General features: G+C 50.6%; 1 protein-coding gene across 2 annotated transcripts in view; it reads left to right on the plus strand.

Annotated features, from left to right (window-relative positions):
• The first annotated feature begins 383 nt into the window (after positions 1-383).
• Positions 384-20,949, plus strand: part of LOC135216174 (trimethyllysine dioxygenase, mitochondrial-like) — a 189,199-nt gene continuing 168,633 nt past the window's right edge. The window contains exon 1 of one of the 2 annotated variants that reach the window (XM_064251302.1): positions 384-606. In XM_064251302.1, coding sequence (XP_064107372.1) covers positions 518-606 — 89 coding nt within the window. In that variant the 5' untranslated portion in view covers positions 384-517. The remainder of the gene's footprint in view (positions 607-20,949) is intronic. The other variant, XM_064251301.1, reaches the window with a different exon arrangement.

A 20,949-nucleotide genomic window follows, 5' to 3' on the forward strand; every position in this document is an offset into this window, starting at 1 on the left:
AGCAAACGTATTTTTCGTGAGATAGACGTAAGGAAGTTTAGTAACAATTATAATGGTGGTTTATCGTGAGTTTATCGTGAAGGTAAAAAGGAAAAAAACAACGAGGATGCTTGATAGATTGCGAGGTCAAGCGTTTGTTATTCGATTGACCTTGAATTGTATTATCTAGTGTTGTCCGAAATTATATGAAACGTAACTGCTTGTGTGATATTATTTTAGGGAATCAACAATTGGAATTTCCTTCAAAACCTAAATAGCATTAACATTCACATCACCGACATAGTAACAAACAATAGAAGGGAGAAATCGAGAACTAACTATTTTGTTTGTAAATGTGATGGACGAGACCAGAGTCCATGAGTCACTCACAGACAGAGACAGGCGAGACTAAATCGAGTACAGCCAGTACACTGACACACACTGACAGTCGAGTGTGGCTCACCGCTGGTCGAGGGTCTGAGTACGTGTCCTTGAGCTTGTACAAGTTGTAGCTACGATAGATGGTATTGGTATCAAGATGACTGAACAAATGGCAAGATCAGCTTTGTCAGTTATTAAATTTGCCTCGAGAAGATTTACCGGGCTGTTGTCCCCGTTATGCAGCAGGTTAGTGTAACATTCAAATCTCTTATAGGATGAAAATGCAGTGCTTGAATGTGAGACGAGCGGGGTATCACGTAGGTCACTAGTAGCTATCGTGGATGCTTCAGTTGTGTTACCAGTTTTCAGATTTTGTTGACATGCTTTACTTAATGCTGTCACAAGCACAGATTGAAACATTAATAAATACACTAACACTTGTAGTTACAAGCGTAGTTTGAAACATTAATAAATGAACTATTGTAACGCACTTTACAAATATAGGTACTACATGCTAAGTTTCATTCTTCCCGACGTTGTCAAAGGTACCGACTACTTGCACCCGACGTTGTCAAAGGTACCGACTACCTACTTGCACCCTAGTTAGGTAGCTTCTGATTTTTGTTTCCATTATTATTCTATTATATTTGGGAGTTCTGTTATTATATTTAGGGCAGACGGTTTTATTTAAAAGATGAGTGTTTTCTGCCATGCACAGAATTTGTTAATTAAGAATGGGAATACCTACTATATATTAATGGTTTACTTTGGGGAAGCCTTTCATTAACATCAGTTTGGTGGCAAGATATGGGTGCATTACCTCTTGGTAGCCTATGTGGATTTATGGAAAGGAATAAGAAAGCACTTCTATTTCGCCCGCTTGGTAAACTTCACTGAATGACACTAGGCTACGAAAGAACTTTTGTTTGGACAATGAGTATGAAAAATAATTTTTAGGTAGCCAATATCGGTAGTAGCTTAGGCTAAAATTCTTCCAAGCTACCTAACTTACGACGTGGACCTAGAGACATTCATCACAGTTCTATTATTGCCAGTTAGCCAACCTACCTTGTCTGTAATAGTTCAATCTACAAACATTTATTAAAGCACATATCAAAGGTTAAACAACTAGGTTGTTAAACTGTTATATATATACTATATATATATATATATATATATATATATATATATATATATGTATATATATATACACACACACACACACACACACACACACACACACACACACACACACACACACACACATATATATATATATATATATATATATATATATATATATATATATATATATAGAGAGAGAGAGAGAGAGAGAGAGAGAGAGGGCAGCATCATATATATATATATACATATATATATATATATTATATTATATAATATATTAGTATATATATATATATATAAGTATTATATATATATAATTATATATATATATATATAAGTATATACTATATATATCATATTAATATATAATATGAGATATATATAAGTGATATATATATAATATTATATATATATATAGAATCTATATATAAGTATATATATATTATAATATAGTTTATAATATAACGTATATATATTATATATATATATATTTATATCTATTATAAGTTATATATATATATATATATATATATATATATAAGTATATATAATATATGATATATATATATATATATATATATAGATATATATATATATATATATATATATTTATATACACAGTGGTACCTCGAGATACGAAAGGCTCAACTTACATAAACTTGAGATACGAAAGCTGACACGAAAAATTTTACTGCTCAACTTACGAAAAGTTTTCAAGATACGAAAGGTTTCTGAAAGTCCGAGATTCGCCCGATAACAATTTTGTAACTCGCGCTGCGCGCCGCCATCTTAGTTCTAGTAGACTCGCCACCATCCTCCTGCTCTTCCATTGGTTCCTGATGCTAGCCAAGCCATGAGATCCTTCTCTCCTATTGGACAGCATCCCTCCCATCATGCATCTTATGTGGTGGCGTTCCTTCGCTCGGCCACTTCGCACCCGAAGCTTTATCGTACGCATGTGGCATTCGTTCGGTCCAACGATTTCGTTTAGTATCGTAAATTCGTTAGTTATTTCGTTGTGCTACTTTATCGTGTTGTGAGAACCTAATTAGTATACGTACTACATACGTAACTTAATTACGTACAGTACATATAGTCATGGGTCCCAAGAAAGTTGCTGAAGTTCACAGAAAGAAGAGAATGCTTTCTATGGAGACAAAGATGGAGATAATAAAAAAGTATGAAGCTGGCTTGCGGTTGAGTGTGATCGCTAAGGAATATGGCCGAAATCCGTCAATGATAGGCACCATCCTTAAGCAGAAGGAAGCCATCAAAGCAGCTACACCTTCCAAGGGCGTGACTATTTTGTCCAACAAGAGGAGCCATGTGCATAATGAAATGGAAAGGCTGCTTCTTGTATGGATCGAGGACAAAGAAATCGATGGCGATACGATAACCGAGACGTCGATCTGCCAGAAGGCCAGCGCTATTTTCGGCGATTTGATTGCCCAAGCCGAAGACGATGGCGGAGAGGGGACATCAACAGCAACCCCAGAGTTCAAGGCTTCTCATGGGTGGTTCGAAAAATTCCGTAAACGGACTTGCATCCATTCGGTGGTGAAGAAATTGAAATTATGTAAAGTATAAAAGAGTAAAAAGAAATGTAAAAATAAAAAAAAGACAAAATAAATTTTATTTTAAGTTTTTTGTAAAGTTAAGTGTTACAGTTTTGTTAATGTGTTTTGTAAAGTTCAGTTTGTTTTTCTGACATTTTTTTGTGTTTCGTAAAGTTAAGTATACGTATCTGCCGTTTGTCCTCCTCCTCCTCTGCCGCCACTTTCGGAGATAGCCTCACTCGAAAGGTAAGCTTCCACATTTTACGTTACAGTAATAATATTTGTTCCGATACGTAATACAAACCCTCGGTCCTTTAACAATAGGAAGTAGCTAGCGGCAGCTGGAACGGTCGTAAGCTTCGAACAAAGGGAGAAATGTAGTTAACTGCTTGTCCGATCGTCTCGCGGCGGTAAACAAATCACTTTTGCTTTCGGCCGTGTGGAGACAGGACGTGTTCGTCATCGCTCTGCCCGCTATTGTCGTTGCTTTGATTAATTCAGCCCTCTTTCTGGTTTGTTAGTGTGGTATATGAATTGTAAGTACTTTATTGCATTTCTTTATTGCATTGACTGAATCATGAGTGATCAAGAAATGGAGATTTCGCCGCGCCCCCCAGTCGCCCATAGAGTGTGTCCCGGGCTGGAGGGGCGTAGATGCGGCGGATTTAGATCTTTTGTGGATGTGGATCCACATGAGGTGTGTACTCGTTGCCGGGGGCGAGAATGCTCCCGGGACGAGCCATGTATTACTTGTATGAATTGGTCCGAGGCGCAGTGGGTTCTGTACGAGGGCAGGAAGAGACTTAGGCCTCCAAAGAAGTCATCGGAAAGCTCTCCAGTGACTCCTTTGGTAACTGACACTTCGTCTTCCTTCCTGCCTCCCGGTCAGCCCCCACGTTTCGCGCCTTCCCCTGCGGGGGGGGGGGGGGGGTAGCGGAGTCCTTCTCCTCGCTCGATCCGTCGAGTGTGGAGGAGGGCGCCCGCTACCCGGACGTCCAGTTGTATTCGGGGTCTTCCGTCCGCTCTGGGTGGGGTTCGTCTCCCCCCAGGCGCGAGGGAACCCCTCTTACTAACCCGACTGTTGCTTCCGCAGATGTGCCACCAGTGAAGGACGACCTTGGACAGGTGTGGGAGTCGCTGGGGCTGCAGGGAGTGCCAAGCATTCAGGGGTTGATTCAGCGGTTGGCGGGGTCGGCAGTGGTCACACATGGTGTGGTGACCACTACCACTATCACAACACCAGCCTATGACATGCCGCCGCATCTAGTGTATACGCCGCATGTAATGACGGTGACGCCTACAGCTGCGGTACACAAACCCATTACTGCCGTGTCAAAGAGGACGGTGCCACCGCCACCTGGTTTCTTTGTGCTGCCGACCCCGGACTTCCGCTGCCCTAAGAGTACTCCCCTAGACCTGCCGCCAGTGCCAAGAATGACGGTAGCTGCCGACAGGACGCCTGGCTCTCCTGTGGTTCCTGCCGTACCTGCCGTACCTGTTGCTGTCCCTGCTGCTCCTTTTATTTCAGACGCTGCTGTGCCTGCTGTTCCTGTACCTGTTCCTGTCGCTCCTGTTGTTGGTGGTGCTGCTACAGTCTCAGGTCCTTCCGGACAGGTGCAGTCGGGGTTGTTGCTTCGGCAACTGCCCCGGCTCCCTCCTGGATGGAAGACCTGACGTCTGTCCTGCGGAGCCTGGCGAAGAAGAAGAGGAAGGTGTCGTCTTCTTCGTCGTCTGCTGCCTCCTCTTCCCCTTCGACTTCTAAGGCTACCAAGCCGAAGAAGAAGAAGGCTGCCTCCTCCCCCCCTAAGAAGACTCCTTCGGGATCTTCTAAGGGCCCGTCTCGCTCAGGCGATTCGGGGAGCTCTTCTGCTGGTCCTCCTGTTCCTTCGGGAACGGGGCCTGTCTCTTCCTCTGCAAAGAAGAAGACGACGGGGACTAGAGGAGTACCAGCCTCGGCTGGTACATCCTCGCCTGGGTGTTAGCGGTTCTGCCGCTAAATCCAGGAATCCGTCTCGGCTGCTTCTCGTTCGCGAGAAGTACCGAGTGGACGCTCTTCCACGGGAGACCGTCCAGCCAAAGTTTTGACGCCCGAGCTCGCTCGCCGTCAAGACCGAGGCGCGGAGCAGAAGACTGGTGAGAGTCGTGCAGACGACTCTCGCCAGGCCAGTGGACGCTCTCGCAGCGACCAGCTGGCTGCTCGGGTTGACGTGACGGTCGCTGACCAGCCACGGGTTGAGGCGAGGAAGGGGTCCCCGCGGCCGTCGGTACCAGCCACGGCTGGTACCAGCGGCTCGACGCGCCGAGAGGACGCTCGCCGGTCTCACCGCGACAGCGAGCCTAGCAGGTCACCTGACCGCCGCTCCCATCGGGACCGGGCGGAGACGGTAACCAGCAACAGGTCGCCTAACGCTAGAGATCAGCGTCGACGTTCTCAGCCGAGCCTCTCGCCCCAGGCGAGCGGCAAGGCTAGGCCTGCTGCTCGATCGCCACCCGCGGGTTGACGATCAGACAAAGCAGCCCTCCAAGCACGCTGGTCCTGCCAGCGAGCTAGGGGGGAGCGTCAGGTCTGCCTCTCCTGTACCTTCAACCTCCTCGGGCTACACCGGGAGGAGCGAGGTACCTAGGAGTGATCGCGAGAGGTGCGCCGCTCGCGATCCCGCTATGACGCCGTATGGACCAGGCACGGTTCTAGGACCGACCAGGACATACGCGCAAGTAGCTGGAGGCGACCGTCAGGGGTCTGTCGCTGTTCCTCCTTCTAAAGGAGGAGTATCTCGGGATCTGTTCTTGCTGGAGGGACTGGACGGTCCTACTCCGCAAGACGCGGTTACTCCCGAGATACAGAGGAATTTTGCAGAAGTCATTAAGCTGATTCGTCAGCATAATGACCTTGCGGAAGGATCGCCGCTACCACCGGCCGAGCCCACGTCCCGGCTCGAGTCATTATGGGGTCCGAAGAAGGAACCCAAAATGATGGTGGGGCTGCCGCGATCGGAGCTTGCAGACTCAGTCCTGGATCAAGTCGAGAATCTTGTCTCAGGGCGAGAGGATTCGCTGAAATCCGGACGGTCTTCCAAGCTGCTTCCTCCTCCTCTACAGCGTCAGGGGGCCGGGCGTGAGGCGGCACTCGGGCTTCGCAATGGACCTATTAGGAGTTCCCCCGCTCTCTTTCCCGGAGAGATGGTGGACGCTGCGGTGGAAAGGCGGCGCACTGATGACCGTGACCGCTTAGTTCACTAGGCAGTCTCGAAGGTTACTGGGCAATCTCGAGCAACTGCGGCTAAGCCCAAGAGTTTAGCTGGCGCTTCCACGGCGGCGAAGACGGTTGCACCGTCTAAGCCCCGTGTGAAGACTCCTGTTGTTTCGACTTCTGCGAGAGGAGGCCGTAACCAGCCCTCCTCCCAGCCCTCCTTTCCCCGAGGAGGTGGTGGGAAGAAGTCGAAACGAGGTGGGAAACGCTAGGGACGGCGTTCCCCCTCACCTGCTGCCGGAAGTGGGGGGGTGCCTAGCGAGCCATTGGGCAACTTGGCAGCGCTACGGTGCCGAGAACTGGATAGTAGACGTCCTTCGGGAGGGATATCTGCTACCCTTCGAGTCTGGGCCCCCCCTCATCTCCAAACCGGTCCATCTACAAACCTATGTCCGGGGATCATCAAAGGACCAACGCTCTTCGACAGGAGATCAAAGAACCATGCTGGCGAAACGAGCTGTAGAGATCGTGGAGGACCAATCACCGGGCTTTTACAGCCGCCTCTTCCTAGTGGAGAAGGCATCGGGGGGCTGGCGTCCGGTGATAGACCTCTCTCCCCTGAACCGCTTCGTTCGCACGACGCGGTTCACGATGGAGTCGGCACGCTCAGTGCTCGACTCGATCAGGGGGAACGATTTCATGCTTTCAGTGGATTTGAAGGGCGCGTATTTTCAAATACCCATCCATCAGTCCTCCAGAAAGTACCTCCGCTTCATCTTCGACGGGACGGTGTACCAATTCAGGGCACTTTGTTTCGGTCTGTCAACCGCCCCACAGGTGTTCACGCGAGTGTTCACTCTGGTGTCAGCTTGGGCCCATTCACACGGGATACGTCTTCTGAGGTATCTCGACGATTGGCTGGTCCTGGCGAGCTCCCGCTCGCAGTTGCTGCAGGACAGAGATCGACTCCTCAAGTTTTGTCGCGATCTGGGGATCGTGATAAACTACGAGAAGTCCGATCTCGAACCCAAGCAGAAGATGAAGTACCTGGGTATGCTGATAGACACGGTAGCAGGGCAGGTCTTCCCCGCAGACTTGCGTATCAGCAAATTCAGGGAGGCAGCCGGCCGGTTCCTGTCTCGGCAGGAACAGGCAGCACAGCAATGGCAAGTCGTGATTGGCCATCTGTCGTCACTCGAGAAGTTAGTCCCTCACGGGCGTCTTCACCTGCGGTCTCTCCAGTGGAGGCTAAGGGAGAGTTGGTCTCAGGCGAAGGATCCTCCTTACTTTCCCGTGGCTCTCACGGACAAGGTGAGGCAGGACCTAGCCTGGTGGCTCGACGACAAGAACCTCTTAAGAGGAGTGCCCATACGCACTCCCCCCCCGGAGATGCTGCTGTTCTCAGACGCATCAACCGAGGGATGGGGCGCACACCTGGAGGAGTTGCTGACTGCAGGTGTGTGGGACCATCACGAAAAGCACCTTCACATCAATGTCCTGGAACTCAAGGCGGCGTTCTACGCTCTCCAAGAATTTCAGGACCGCTTGGTGGGACACTCAGTGGTGTTGATGTGCGACAACACCACAGTAGTGGCATATGTCAACAAGCAGGGGGGCCTAGTGTCTCTTCCGCTTCACCAGTTGACGGTGCAGGTGCACGAGTGGGCCACGGCTCACTCGATAGAGCTGTCAGCACGCTACATTCCAGGCAAGAGGAATGTAGTAGCGGACAAGCTCAGCCATCGGGATCAGGTGATAGGAACCGAATGGTCTCTACACCAAGATGTGGCAGAAAGGCTCTTCAACCTGTGGGGGCGACCGGTCGTAGACCTGTTCGCCACCCGGCACAACAGAAAACTTCAGGTTTTCTTTTCAGCCGTGCCGGACCCATGGGCAGCTGCAGAGGACGCTCTCCAACACCCCTGGGACAACCTCTTCGTTTACGCCTTTCCTCCCTTCTGTCTGATTCGGAAAGTGATCAGTCGAGTGCTGGTCACTCCCAATCTCAGAATGATCCTGGTGGCTCCCAAACGACCTCAAGCCGTTTGGTATCCGGACCTGCTGGCTCTTCTTGCGGACGCACCGAGAGAACTACCCAATTGGCACAACCTTTTAGCCCAGCCACACGTAGAACGGTACCACCAAGCAGTCCAGTCCCTTCAACTTCACGGCTGGCTGTTATCCACCATCTCTTGCGAACGAGAGGCTTTTCTCGTAGCGCAGCAACAGAGATGGCTGGACACGTCCGACAGTCCTCTGCAGCTGTGTACCAGGGGAAGTGGGCCGTCTTCTGTGGTTGGTGTCGTAGGCTCATCTCTCATTGCAGCTTGCAGAGTGAATTCTGCCAATTTAGATGTGAATGGGATTGGGGTCTCCGCGTCCACAGTGAAAATTGTGAATGGACTCCTGAAGGCCGTAACCTTTGTGTTAACACACTGCCATTCTTCGAGGTTACAGATCCAAGCCTGTTGTGCCTGGTCCCGAGAGAGGATGACCGTCTCTTTCGGGACCTTGTCCTCTCTGATCAAGGCAGATTCCGTAAGACGGACATAGCCTATGAAAGGGGCTTGCAACCCTGGTGGGTGGAACTCGAAGTCCTCAATCCTTCGAGTTCCGCAGCCCTCAATTGTAAGCATGCCGGTTACGAAAGGTGCATAGTTAGTTACTCTCCATGGGTTGCTTGGGTGGAAGGGAGGGAGAGTGGAGGAGTCCGGCATAACCTGGCCTTGGGGTACTTGGCCGGCTTGTTGAAGCCCCGACGCTACGCCTTGCTGGAGACCTGCGACTATGGTCTAGTGAGTGACCAGCCTTTGTAAGATTTCTTGAAACTTGGTATTGACCAAGTTTCCAACCATTTTCCCCATTTGTTGCATCATATTGGATGCGAATGCTTCCTAGTCGAAGGAGGGAGGCTGTGGCCTCTCCTTGAATACTTTCGGTATCGCACCTTTAGAGGTGGATGCCACAGGATCGGAAGGGGAAGAGTGGGCTCTTTCCTTGGAGGACTTGGTCTTCGACCCCTTGGAGAGAGACCCATGTTTGAGTTTGTCCACTCCGGGATGGTGAGCCGGAGTTTTATGGACTTGGCTGGTGCCTGATTTTCTAGGAAGGGGCTTTGGCAGCGATTTAGAGTCACGCTTGCCCTTGACTTTAGGGATCGCCAAGAGGGATTTCGACCTAGATGACGGAAATCCCCCCGAGAATCCCTGGAAGGAAGTAGAAGAGGAAGGAGAAGAAGGTCTAGATGTGCTCAAGGGGAGGCCTTGAGCACCTACAAAGCTTGCCTCACTAGCATCCTTACTGTTGCCCATGCTGTCCACAGTCATGGGCTCGACGTCCAGATCGAGTGCCGCGACCTCCTCTGCGACCTCCTGCGCCGAAGCCTCCTCTGGGTGTTGGGACACTGCGTCTTGAATAGAAGCTGAGGAGAGCTGCTACTTCGGGGTCTACGTAGCCGGTGCTCTTCCCCCCGGGGAAGATCAACGTAGCCATCTCATGGGAGAGGATGTATGGCCTTGCCTTGCCTACGTTCCGCCTGAAGCCGCCCACCCATATCTTGAGGGTGGAGAGAGCAGCATCCCAAACAGACTGGGCTCCCTGTAAGAGAAGGTTAGTGTTAAACTTAAACTTATCTCTTATTATTATAACTTAACTTAGGAGGCATATGTTTGACATATATATTACAGTGGTCCACCCTGTATGTCTTTGTACATGCCGGAGAGTCACTTACATCAGAGGAGACCCGTTCCACGAGATCGTGGCAGGTGATACAGTTCTCATGATGCCACACTACTGAACCTTCTAGTTGGACTGCGCAGGTGGCGTGGGTCCGGCAGACATCGTGCCCACAGGGATCCTGGAGGACGGCGTTGCAGCCGGTCTCCATACAATGGGTGGCCTGTAAATGAAATGATACATGAGTACCATTGTTAACCATTCGGACAATGCCAGTGGTTGATATGCCATAACGCCGGAGTGTTCCAGTGTTGTAAATTATCCCCATCTCGGCCTTCTCTTGCCATGCACCATGCTGGAGAATCCGGTAGAGCTAGTAGCAAGTAGTTAACCGTATTTCCGGTGACACCAGAGAACAGAAAACTACTGAAGCTACTATTGCCATACACTGGAGAAGGAGTAGTCCAAGCAGGTACCGGGTGTCGAGATGGGAGAGATCGGGTAAGGTGGCGGAGCTTGGTAACTCCGCCATAAGACTTAAACTAAAAGGGAGGGGTAGCTCCCTGAGAAGCATGTTGGCTTCAAAGTTAAACTAAGACAAATACATAAAAGAATATAAGGTGATAAATGAAATAATGTAAGCCCGCCGGAGGCCGGAGCCTCCAAATAGTCATCACCCTCAAGGAGTCCGGCTATGCTTGAATCCTATTCCGCCAGAGCGGGTTGGAGGGAGTGACTGAAGGGCAAGGATACGGCCCAGAGAGCCGAGGGAAGCTGAGCTCATCCGAGCCTGGTGGCCGGCCGAGGATGGGTAGAGCCGAGCTCCTCCCTTACTTTGGAATGAGAACGGCTCGGTAGCGCCAACCGCACACCGTGGGTCCCCGTGGGGGCCTCCCTCCATCCCCGAGGTGGAACTCGGATCGGCTGTCAGCGACAACATGAGCGAGATATCACCCACCTGGGTGGGAGATGGCGGGGGGTGGGAGGGAGAGGTGCGGTAGTGAGGTGGCTACTACGTGATCGTCTGGACTCCTCACGGTTGGGTGCGGACACCCGCGAGGTGAAGAAGGCCAGTCGAAAGGAAGGCTATAGGCCAACCGAAGCCGACTCACTGATATGAGATAAAATAAAATGAAAACTAAAGAATACACGGGGGGAAAGGAAATAAAATGAGGTGAAGGGAAAGAGGAACGTCCTGGAGGACTAGGCAGGACCAACTGGGAAGGGTGGTCAAGACCTGGAAACTCCGAGCAGCTGGCCTAGGACTAAAAGCAGGACTAGCATAATTCTCAGAGCCTAACAAGGTAACCTAACCAAAAAGGAACATGCATGCATGAAAACTGGTTCGGTAGGGTTCCGAAAGGCTACGAAACGGGAACACGTGCTCGGTAAAATCCCCCGTGTAGAGACAAAATCGTCAATAATGCATCACCTAAAATAAAATAACAATTAATGACATAACAATACTGCTATAATAATTCGAGCTCACTCGGTATGGGAGACCACGTGAGACACGAAATGAGGAGAAAAAGGAGCACGCTGCTATGGTGGCTCGGGGCCGGCGCCGCGTGGGTCGTCGACTCATAAAAACCTAAATAATTCGGTTAAACCTGCCAAGGGCAGCCCCTAAATAGTGTCAACTATAATAGCAGTACTTAACTTGGATGCAGAAGCAGATTGACGATCCATGTTGAAAGAAAATTCCAAAAAAGCGATAAACACAACACAGCAAAATAAAACGCGTGTGCAGCGTAGTAGTAGTGCTATCAAAGGAATGGCGGCAGAGGCACTACCTACACGGTAGTAGGTAGTGAGCCTTAGGTCGGCTCCTCTCTTTTTGTCATTTTTGATGTAGGAAGAGGCTAAATGGAAAAGGACCTGTGGTAGTGGTTTCACTCGCCCCAGAAACCATACCGACACCTTTTTAATAAAGGTGAGCGAGCCAGAATAATCTGGCATTTCCAATTTAGCTGTTCTCTGGTATTATAACAATATTTTGCCTTAGAAATAGTGCTAAAGGAACCTATTTCACGGAGCGACACGGGCCAAGCCCAGAAATAGATTTTTTCTACGTCAAAATCCCTTTTTTCCTAACATTCTGGTACCTGGGCCAAAAGGCAAAGTGAAGTGCAGACCGATGAGTGGGCAGGCTTCCCCCCCTGCTGTCAGTAGTTAACAACCTTGTTTGAAAATTTAAACAGCCATTCCAGCTTGCATTCACAAGCTAAATTCCTATGTAAAGACCTTCAGGTTATTAGATTAGGAAAAATACAAATTATAGTTCAAATTACAGTTTGTTCCGACATGTAATACAAGCCCTCGGTCCTTTACACAAGGAATTACTATTCAGCGCCAGCTGGACCGGTCGTAAGATTTACTAACAAGGTAGTTCAGCAGTAACTGCTTGTCCGATGGTCTGGAGTCCCACCTGACTGGAGGTAAACATATCACTTTGCTTTTGACTGCCGTCGGGTGAAGACGTGTGCTCGCCTCTCTGCCAGCCTCTGTTGTGAGATATTGTTGAAAACAACCTTAAAGCTACCTGCTTCTGCCTTTTTCTTTGAGAATACTTAGTGTGTGTAGAATTGTAAGTACAGTGGTCCCCCCGTATTCGCGGGGGATGCGTACCAGACCCCCCCGTGAATAGTTAGAACCCGCGAATGTTTGGAACCCCTATAAAAATGCTAAAAACAGCCTATTTTGTTAGTTAAAACTCAAGAAAAACCCACTAAAAATTTTCCTACATGGTTTTTTTAATAGTTTTATCACAAAAAGTGCATTTTATGATGAAATTAATAAAAAAAACTAGGAATGTTTGGATATTTATCATAGAAAAATACCGCGAATGCGCGAATTTTCCGCAAATAATGCAGGGAAACATTCCCGAGAGAAATCCGCGAATGTGTGAGTCCGCGAATCTGGAGAACGCGAATACGGGGGGTCTACTCTACTCTATTAATTATTTTTTTATATTTTTGTGTGGAATTGCATCGCTGGATACCATGCAGTCCCAAGAAGTGGAGAAGCCCCTTTGCCCCCCCCCATCCAACTGGAGAGTGTGCCCTGGAGTGGGAGGCCGCAAGTGTGGGACATTCTGGTCCAGCGATGCTGTGGACCCTCATCCATTGTGTACTTGGTGCTGAAGGCGTGAATGCTCTCAGGCCGTACCCTGTGATCATTGTGTCTCCTGGTCGGAGGAGCAGTGGGAGTTGTATGAGAAGAGGAGGAAACCACGTAAAGTCGCCAAGGTGTCGTCGGAAAGCTCTCCCTCGACACCTCTGGTGATAGATATGTCGTCTTCCTTTCTCCCTCCTAGCCAACTCCTACGGATGGCTCTCTCCCCTTCGGGGGATGTGTCCCGCTCCGCCTCTTTGCTCAATTTGTCAGTGCAGAGGAAGGAGTACGACACCTCGACCTGGAGTTGTACTCGGGTCTTCTGTCCGTTCAGGGTGGGATCTTTCCCCCTCTGAGCAAACAGGAACTCCCCTATTAAACCGTTTTTTGCTTCTCCAGGTGTGTCTGCCTTCTGCGGGTGGAGATCTTCAGCAGGTGTGGCGATCGTTGAGTCTCCCGGGCACTCCGAGTATCCAGGGGCTGATCCAACACTTGGCTGTGGCCCCTGTTACTCATGGGGTGGAGATGAGGACTACCACCACAGTTTCTACACCAGGGTGTGCCGCACCTCTGCACCTGGTGTATAAACAGCACATCACTACGGTAACCCCTTTGACCCCGCTGCCATACGTGCTGCGGAAGGAGATGGTTCCTCCGCCGCCTGGGTTTGCTGTCCTCGCCTGTCTTCCTGACTTCGAGTGCCCGAAGAGCTCCCCTCTAGACCATCCTCCGGTAGCTGTTGCTGTGCCTGCTGTCTCCATACCTGCCCGTGGAAGTGCTGCTGCTCCCGCAGGTCCCTCCTGACAGGTGGAGTTGGGCCGTGTTGCTACTGCAACTGCCCCAGCTCCATCCTGGATGGAGGACCTGTCAGTTGTCCTAAGGAAGCTGGCAAAGAAGAAGTCCAGGAAGAAGAGGAAGGTGTCGTCGTCTTCTGCCGCCTCTTGGCGTTGCACAGAGACTTCTAAGGGTCTGTGCCGGATCCGCTGGTTCTCCCGTTCCTCCGGGAACGGGGCCCGTCTCTCCTTCCTCAGGGAAGAAAAAGTCGGGGATCGTAGGGGTACCAGCTACTGCTGGTACCCCTATGTTCCCCGACTACTGCTGGTACCTCTGCTCCCGGCTCCAGAGGTTCTGCCTCCGGACCGGAAATCGTCTCGGCTGCGCCACGGAGTGTACGGTCACCTACGGGTGACCATGCAGCCAAGGTCCAGACCATTGAGCACGCTCACCGTCAGGACCCAGGCATGGAGCGGAAGACTGGCAAGAGTCGCTCAGGTGACTCTCGCCAGGGCGGCGATGGCTCTCGTGGCGATCTCCCGGTTCTCAGGGTTGACGTGACGGTCTTACCAGACCGTTCATGTGTCGAGGCTGGGAAGAAGTCCTTCCGGTCACCTGGTACCATAGTGCATCGAGAGGACGGTGCTCGCTCTCACCTCGTCAGTGGACACTACCAGTCACCCGACCGTTGCTCCCGCCGGGACCGGATGGCTCGCACGACTGGTAGCAGCTCTCTTGACACATGAGACCGATGCTACCGTCCTCGGTCCAGCGCTTCTCCACACGGAGACCGCTGGTCCAGACCTGCTGGTAGGCAGGGCAGGAGCGTCAGGTCTTCCTCATCTGTCCCTTCAACCTCCTCAGGCTACACCGGGAGGAGCGAGGCGAGCAGGGGCGACCGTGAGGAGTGCGCTCCTTATGGTCCCGCCACGAGAGCCTACGATCCTGGCTCGGTCCTTGGACCTAGCAGATCGTACGCGCAAGTGGTTGGAGGAACCACGAGGGGTCTGGCGAGGTTCTTCCTCCTGAAGATGGATGGATGGATCTGACGGTCCATTGCCTCAGGACGCGATCACCCCCGAGATACAGTGGTCCTTTGCAGAGGTCATTGTGCTGATTCATCAGCACAACGACCTCGGGGAAGGAGCGGTGGTTGCTCCCTCTGACCCTCCATTGAGGTTAGAGTCATTCTAGGGACCCAAGATGGAACCCAGAGCGACGGTGGGTTTACCCGGGTCCACCTTAGTCGACGGTGTGCTGGACCAAGTGAACGCTCATCTCCGGACAGAAGGATTCGCTCAGGTCCAGCAGGTCAGACAAGCTGCTTCCCCCTCCTCTGCCTCACCAGCAGTGTTTCTATGTGCCTTCAGTAGACCTGTTGCTGACCAAGCAGGTTGATCTGGAAATAGCTAGGCTAACTCCGGGAGTACCTCTTCATTACCTGCTGTCCGAGAACCTCTGGTTCTCACAGCAATAGGCATCGGCCCTGGAAGCGACTGCCATGGCATCTTTCAAGGCAGTCTCTTGGCTGGATCTGTGGTCCCTCACAGTATCCAGAGTTGCAGCCTTCTCGGGAGCTTTCGTTCCTGAGGAAGACTCGGCGTTCGGGAGACTGCCAGTCTGGAGGTAGGGCCATCTCCTACCTCACCCACCAGATGGCCAACCTGTGGGCCAACCTTGTACTGAGACGACGGGACTCAGTCCTGGCTCGGGTAACCAGAGCGGTCGATCGAGAGGTAACACTGGGTCTATGTAATGGACCGTTGCTGGGTTCATCCTCTCTCTTCCCCAGAGAGATGGCGGATGCGGCGGTGGAAAAGCGGAGAACTGAGGACAGTGACTGTCTCGAGTACTTCTGGGCAGTCTCGAGCAACTGCAGCCAAGCCTCAGAGCCTGGCTAGCTCTTCCTCCGCTCCCAAGACGCTAGCACCATCGAGGTCAGCGCAAGGAAAGACCCAGCCTTCCTCTTTTGCTTTGAGGAGTGAGCGTCAGCCCTCCTTCCAAGTCGCCTCCTCTCGTGGGAGAGTGGCTAAGTGGAAGGGGAAGAGGGAAACACTAGTGACGGCGTTCCCCCCTCACCTGCTGCCGGAAGTAGGGGGTTGCCTGGCAAGCCATTGGGCAACTTGGCAGCGCTATGGAGCCAAGACTTGGGCAGTGGATGTCCTTCAGGAGGGATATCTACTACCCTTCGAGTCGAGGCCACCCCTCACTTCACATTCTGTCCACCTTCAGATGTACGTCCCTGGTTCCGCGAGGGACGTAGCATTGAAACAAGAAGCTAAGACCATGCTGAGCAAACAAGCTGTGGAGATCGTGCAAGATCAGTCACCGGGTTTCTACATCTGACTCTTCCTGGTGGAGAAATCTACGGGGAGCTGGAGACCGGTGATAGATCTTGCTCCCTTGAACCGATTCGTTTGCCAGACTCGGTTCACGATGGAAACAGCACACTCAGTGCTCGATTCCATCAGGGAGAATGATTTCCTGCTTTCAGTGGACCTGAAGGATGCGTATTTTCAAATACCCATCCATCACTCCTCGAGGAGGTACCTCCGCTTTATCCTCGACGGGACGGTGTACCAATTCAGGGCACTTTTTTTTGGTCTCTCAACCGCCCCACAGGTGTTCACGCGAGTGTTCACTCTGGTGTAGGCTTGGGCCCATTCGGTTGGGATACATCTGATGAGGTATCTCGACAATTGGCTGGTCCTGGTGAGCTCCCGCTCACAGTTGCTACAGGACAGAGATTGACTCCTCGACTTATGCCACGATCTGGGGATTGTGGTAAATGTCGAGAAGTCAGATCTCGAACCCAAGCAGAGGATAAAGTACCTAGGCATGCTGATCGACACGGTAGCAGCACGAGTCTTCCCCGCAGACTCGTGGATCAGCAGGTTCAGGGAGGCAGCCAGACAGAGAAGTTAGTCCCTCACGGGCGTCTTCACCTGCGGTCTCTCCAGTGGAGACTAAAGGAGTGCTGGTCACAGGCACGGGATCCACAATCCTTCCTGGGTCCTCTCACAGAGGAAGTAAGGGAGGACCTTGGCCTGGTGGCTAGACGACAGGAACCTCTTAATAGGAGTGCCCCTGCGCACTCCCCCTCTGGAGATGCTGCTTCTCTCAGACACATTGACCGAGGGTTGGGGCGCACACCTGGAAGAGTTGCTGGATGCAGGAGTGTGGAACCATCACGACAGGCACCTTCACATCAACTTCCTGGAACTCATGGCTGCGTTCCTCGCACTCCGAGAGTTCCGGGAATGAGTGATGGGACACTCAGTGGTGTTGATGAGCGACAGCACCACGTTAGTGGCATACGTCAACAAACAAGGGGGCCTAGTGTCCCTCCTGTTCCACCAGTTGACAATGCAGGTGCACGAGTGGGCCATAGCTCACTCGGTAGAGCTGTCAGCCAGATACATTCCAGGCAAGAGGAATGTAGTAGCAGACAAGCTCAGCCGCCAGAATCAGGCGATTGGGACCAAATGGTCTCTACACCCAGACGTGGCGGAAAGGCTTTTTGACACATAGGGGTATCCAGTAGCGGATCTGTTCGCCACCCACCACAACATGGGCAGCTGCAGAGGACACGTTTCAACACCCATGGGACAACCTCGTAGCTGGCTCTTCTCTCGGAGGCACCGCAAGAGATTCCCCCATGGCACAACCTGTTGTGCCAGCCGCACATAGAACAGTACCACCAGGCAGTTCATTCTCAGTTTCTTCACGGCTGGCGGTTATCCACCATCTCTTGCGAGTGAGAGGCTTTTCTCGCCAAGCAGCAACAGATATGGCTGGTTACCTGACAGTCCTCTGCAGCAGTATACCAGGAAAAGTGGTCCGTCTTCAGCAGGTAGCGGATTTCCTTGTCTTTCTTCCCCGAGAGAAGCTCCTCTCTGTCTCAGCAGTCAAAGGCTACAGAGCTGCCCTGGCCCTAGTCCTTAAACTATGAGTTGATATTTCCACCTCCATGGAAATATCACTGCTAATGAGGAGCTTTGAGAGGTCTTGCCCACCCAGGGAACTCAGGCCCCCGGGGTGGGATGTGACTCTCATCCTTAGGAGCTTGACTCGCAGACCCTACAAGCCGCTCCGAGAGTTGTCAGACAGGGACCTGACCCTCAAGACCATCTTTCTGCTGGCCCTGGCATCGGTGAAGAGAGTAGAACTCCGCAGTCTTTCCTTCGATGTTAAACACTCGAGGGGATGGGTATCAGTTACACTCAATTTCATCCCGGATTTCGTAGCGAAGACTCACAACTCTTTGGTCCCTGATGCCAGGTTCGAGTCCTTCATGATCCCCTCCCTAGAAGACTTCACCGATAATGATGCGGACGAGATGCTGCTTTGTCCTGTGAGGGTGCCACGGTGCTATCTGAAGAAAACTCGACACCTCAGGCCTGAGTGTCAACGCCTCTTCGTTAGCACCAGGGTGACGAAGAAAGAAGTGTCCAAGAACACTGTTTCTTTCTGCCTTCATAAGGTAATCCGGAAGGCGTACGACTCCGACAGGAGTGCCAACATTAGTACCCTTCGTCCAAGAGCCAACGAAGTCAGAGGCAGTGATCCAACCCTTGCATTCCGCAAGAACTTGTCCGTGGCACAGATACTGAAGGCAGGGGTTTTTTGCCAACCAGACCACCTTCTACCTTCGGGATATTGCCCATAGGTCCTTGGACACATTTTCCTTGGGACCTGTGGTGGCTGCTCAACAAGTTGTGTAGCTTACCCAGCTCCTTTACTGGACAAGGTAGCATCTCGTCCTTGTGAGACTGCATGAATGGAGAGTGAATGAAAGTGTGACTGGCTTCTCTTCCTCCTCTTTTTCTTCCCTCTCCCTGCGGGCAGAGGGTAGCGGTCGTCACCACACTGGACAGGACGGCGATGCAGGTAAGCTATGCAACCGAGCTCCATTCCATCCCTTTCATTAGGGATAGAAGCGTTTATCCGTCCCTTCCCTAACAAGGGGGGAAGTGGACACCTGTGAGAGACAAACCCAATACTTTATATTTGGCTCTTACATATGACCTAGTTCTTGCTTACTATTCATAAGAGGTACGCTTGCCTCCCTCTTATGAATTGGTCCAGAGGTCTGACCACTGATCTTGCAGTGCACACTCCGATCAGTTGGACAGAGGCTAGGTTCTCCCCCTTTGCTCTTACGACCAGGGAGGGTACCCAGGTTGGGCGAACACCATTCTGTTCACAAGACTCAGATTCCACCCACCAATAAGTGAGTCTTCCTTATGTAAAGAACCGAGGGTTTGTATTACGTGTCGGAACAAATCACAATTTTTGGAAGTAAATTGTATTTTTCCTAACTATACAAACCTGAGGTCCTTTACATACAGTCCCACCTCATGTCATGCCACCCCTCACTCTGTTTCTGGACCTAAAGCAAAGTGATATGTTTACCTCCAGTCGGGCAGGACTCCCGACCATCGGACAAGCAGTTACTGCCGAACTACCTTGTTAGAAATCTTACGACCTGTCCAGCTGACGCTGAATAGATACTCCTTATGTAAAGGACCTCAGGTTTGTATATTTAGGAAAAATAGAATTTACTTCCAAAAATTGTGATATTTTAAAATTTGCTGTTTTGTTCATGAAACTTACCTGTCAGATATATATATAGCTGTATTCTCAGAAGTCCGACAGAATTTCAAAACTTAGACACAAAACTTACGACACACGCAGTGGTCGGCCAGGTGGTTAGTACCCATTCCCGTCGCTGGGAGGCGAGTATCAGGAACCATTCCCATTTTCTATTCAGATTTTCTCTGTCGCCGGTACTGTCAACACCTGTTTTCAGTACCTCCGTCTTAGGATTTTGAAACTTCATTGCCGCTTAAGTATCCTAATTGTCTTTTGGTTTATTGACTTGGATTGTGGCTAGGCATACGCTATCATAAATTGATTTGAATTTGATTGTTCTTTGCATAAGATGTCTGAATCTAGTTCGGCTAGTTTCAGAGTTTGTTGTCTGCAAGGGGTAAGGTGAGGGTACCGAAACCTTCGGTAGATCCTCACTGGGTATGCATGAGATGTAGTACTTGCTTCGGCAGTACATATACTAAAATTGGAAGAGAAGATTAACGTGAAGCGTTCCACATTTTTCTTAATTTATTAATATATTAAATTTATATTAAGTATATATATAGAAATGAGTATTAATATACTTTTATGTTTCTTTATTGAAAGATCAATATAAGAGTGATGTTTGACTGATTCCGAAGGGAAGACGTATGATTCGTATGTACGCAAATTAGAGCGTGATAGAATCAGGAGGTCTTCCTTCAAGACTGCATCAGTAAACAGAAGTCAGGGTAATGAACCTACTAACCTCCTGTAGACTTTATTTTGCCTAACTCTGTGGTATGGCCTATGAGCCTTGGGGTCGTGTCTGCGAGAGGTAATGGCCTTTCTGTTATTGTGGATTCCATCCGTATCTTGGAATCTAAAGTGCTCTCTCTCCAATCAGTGTTGTGAGTGTAGTGAGGTTGTTAGTGCCCCTAGTGTTGTGGAGGGGGCGTTAGATCGGCCCTATAATGCCTCTAGGCCTGGACCTCTGCTGGACTCCCAGGAATCAGGGAATGGGCAAGTTGAAAGCCGAAGGAGGGTTACGGGGACTCCCCACCGATCTGGCGTCCCTTCGGCAGGACCTGAAGACGCTTCCCAGGCTGCCAAAGGTCATGCACGTGCACGAATCCTAAAGGATTGCTTCTCGTCCTCCGAGGCGTCCTCCCTGTGCAGGGGTTGGAGCTCTCGGAAGGACTCGCGCCCTCTAAACAGATGCTTATAGAAGAGGACGCTTCACGTCCTCTCTCTCTCGTCATGCGTTGCAATCGTCGCCTGAACATTTTGACGACTTTCCACCACAGAAGAAAACAAAGACGCAAGATGTCGCACAGGCGGCCGTCGTCTTTGGTCTCAGAGAGGAGGACGCTTCACGTCCTTTCTCTTCTGCTGCTTTGTGGTCGTCTCCGGAGAGTTTTGCTGCCTTTCCTCCTCAAAAGAAGACCAGGACGTCATCCGATGATGACGCTTTTGAGCGCTCCAGTCACTCCAGGAATAGAACTGTTGCGGTCCCTGTGAGAAGGAAGAAGGCGTCCCCTCGCCCCTCGTCTTCTCACAGGATCAGCCCTTCCTCTGAGA

This window comes from Macrobrachium nipponense, chromosome 6, assembly GCF_015104395.2.
Source record: "Macrobrachium nipponense isolate FS-2020 chromosome 6, ASM1510439v2, whole genome shotgun sequence".
In the NCBI taxonomy this organism is placed as follows: domain Eukaryota; kingdom Metazoa; phylum Arthropoda; class Malacostraca; order Decapoda; family Palaemonidae; genus Macrobrachium; species Macrobrachium nipponense.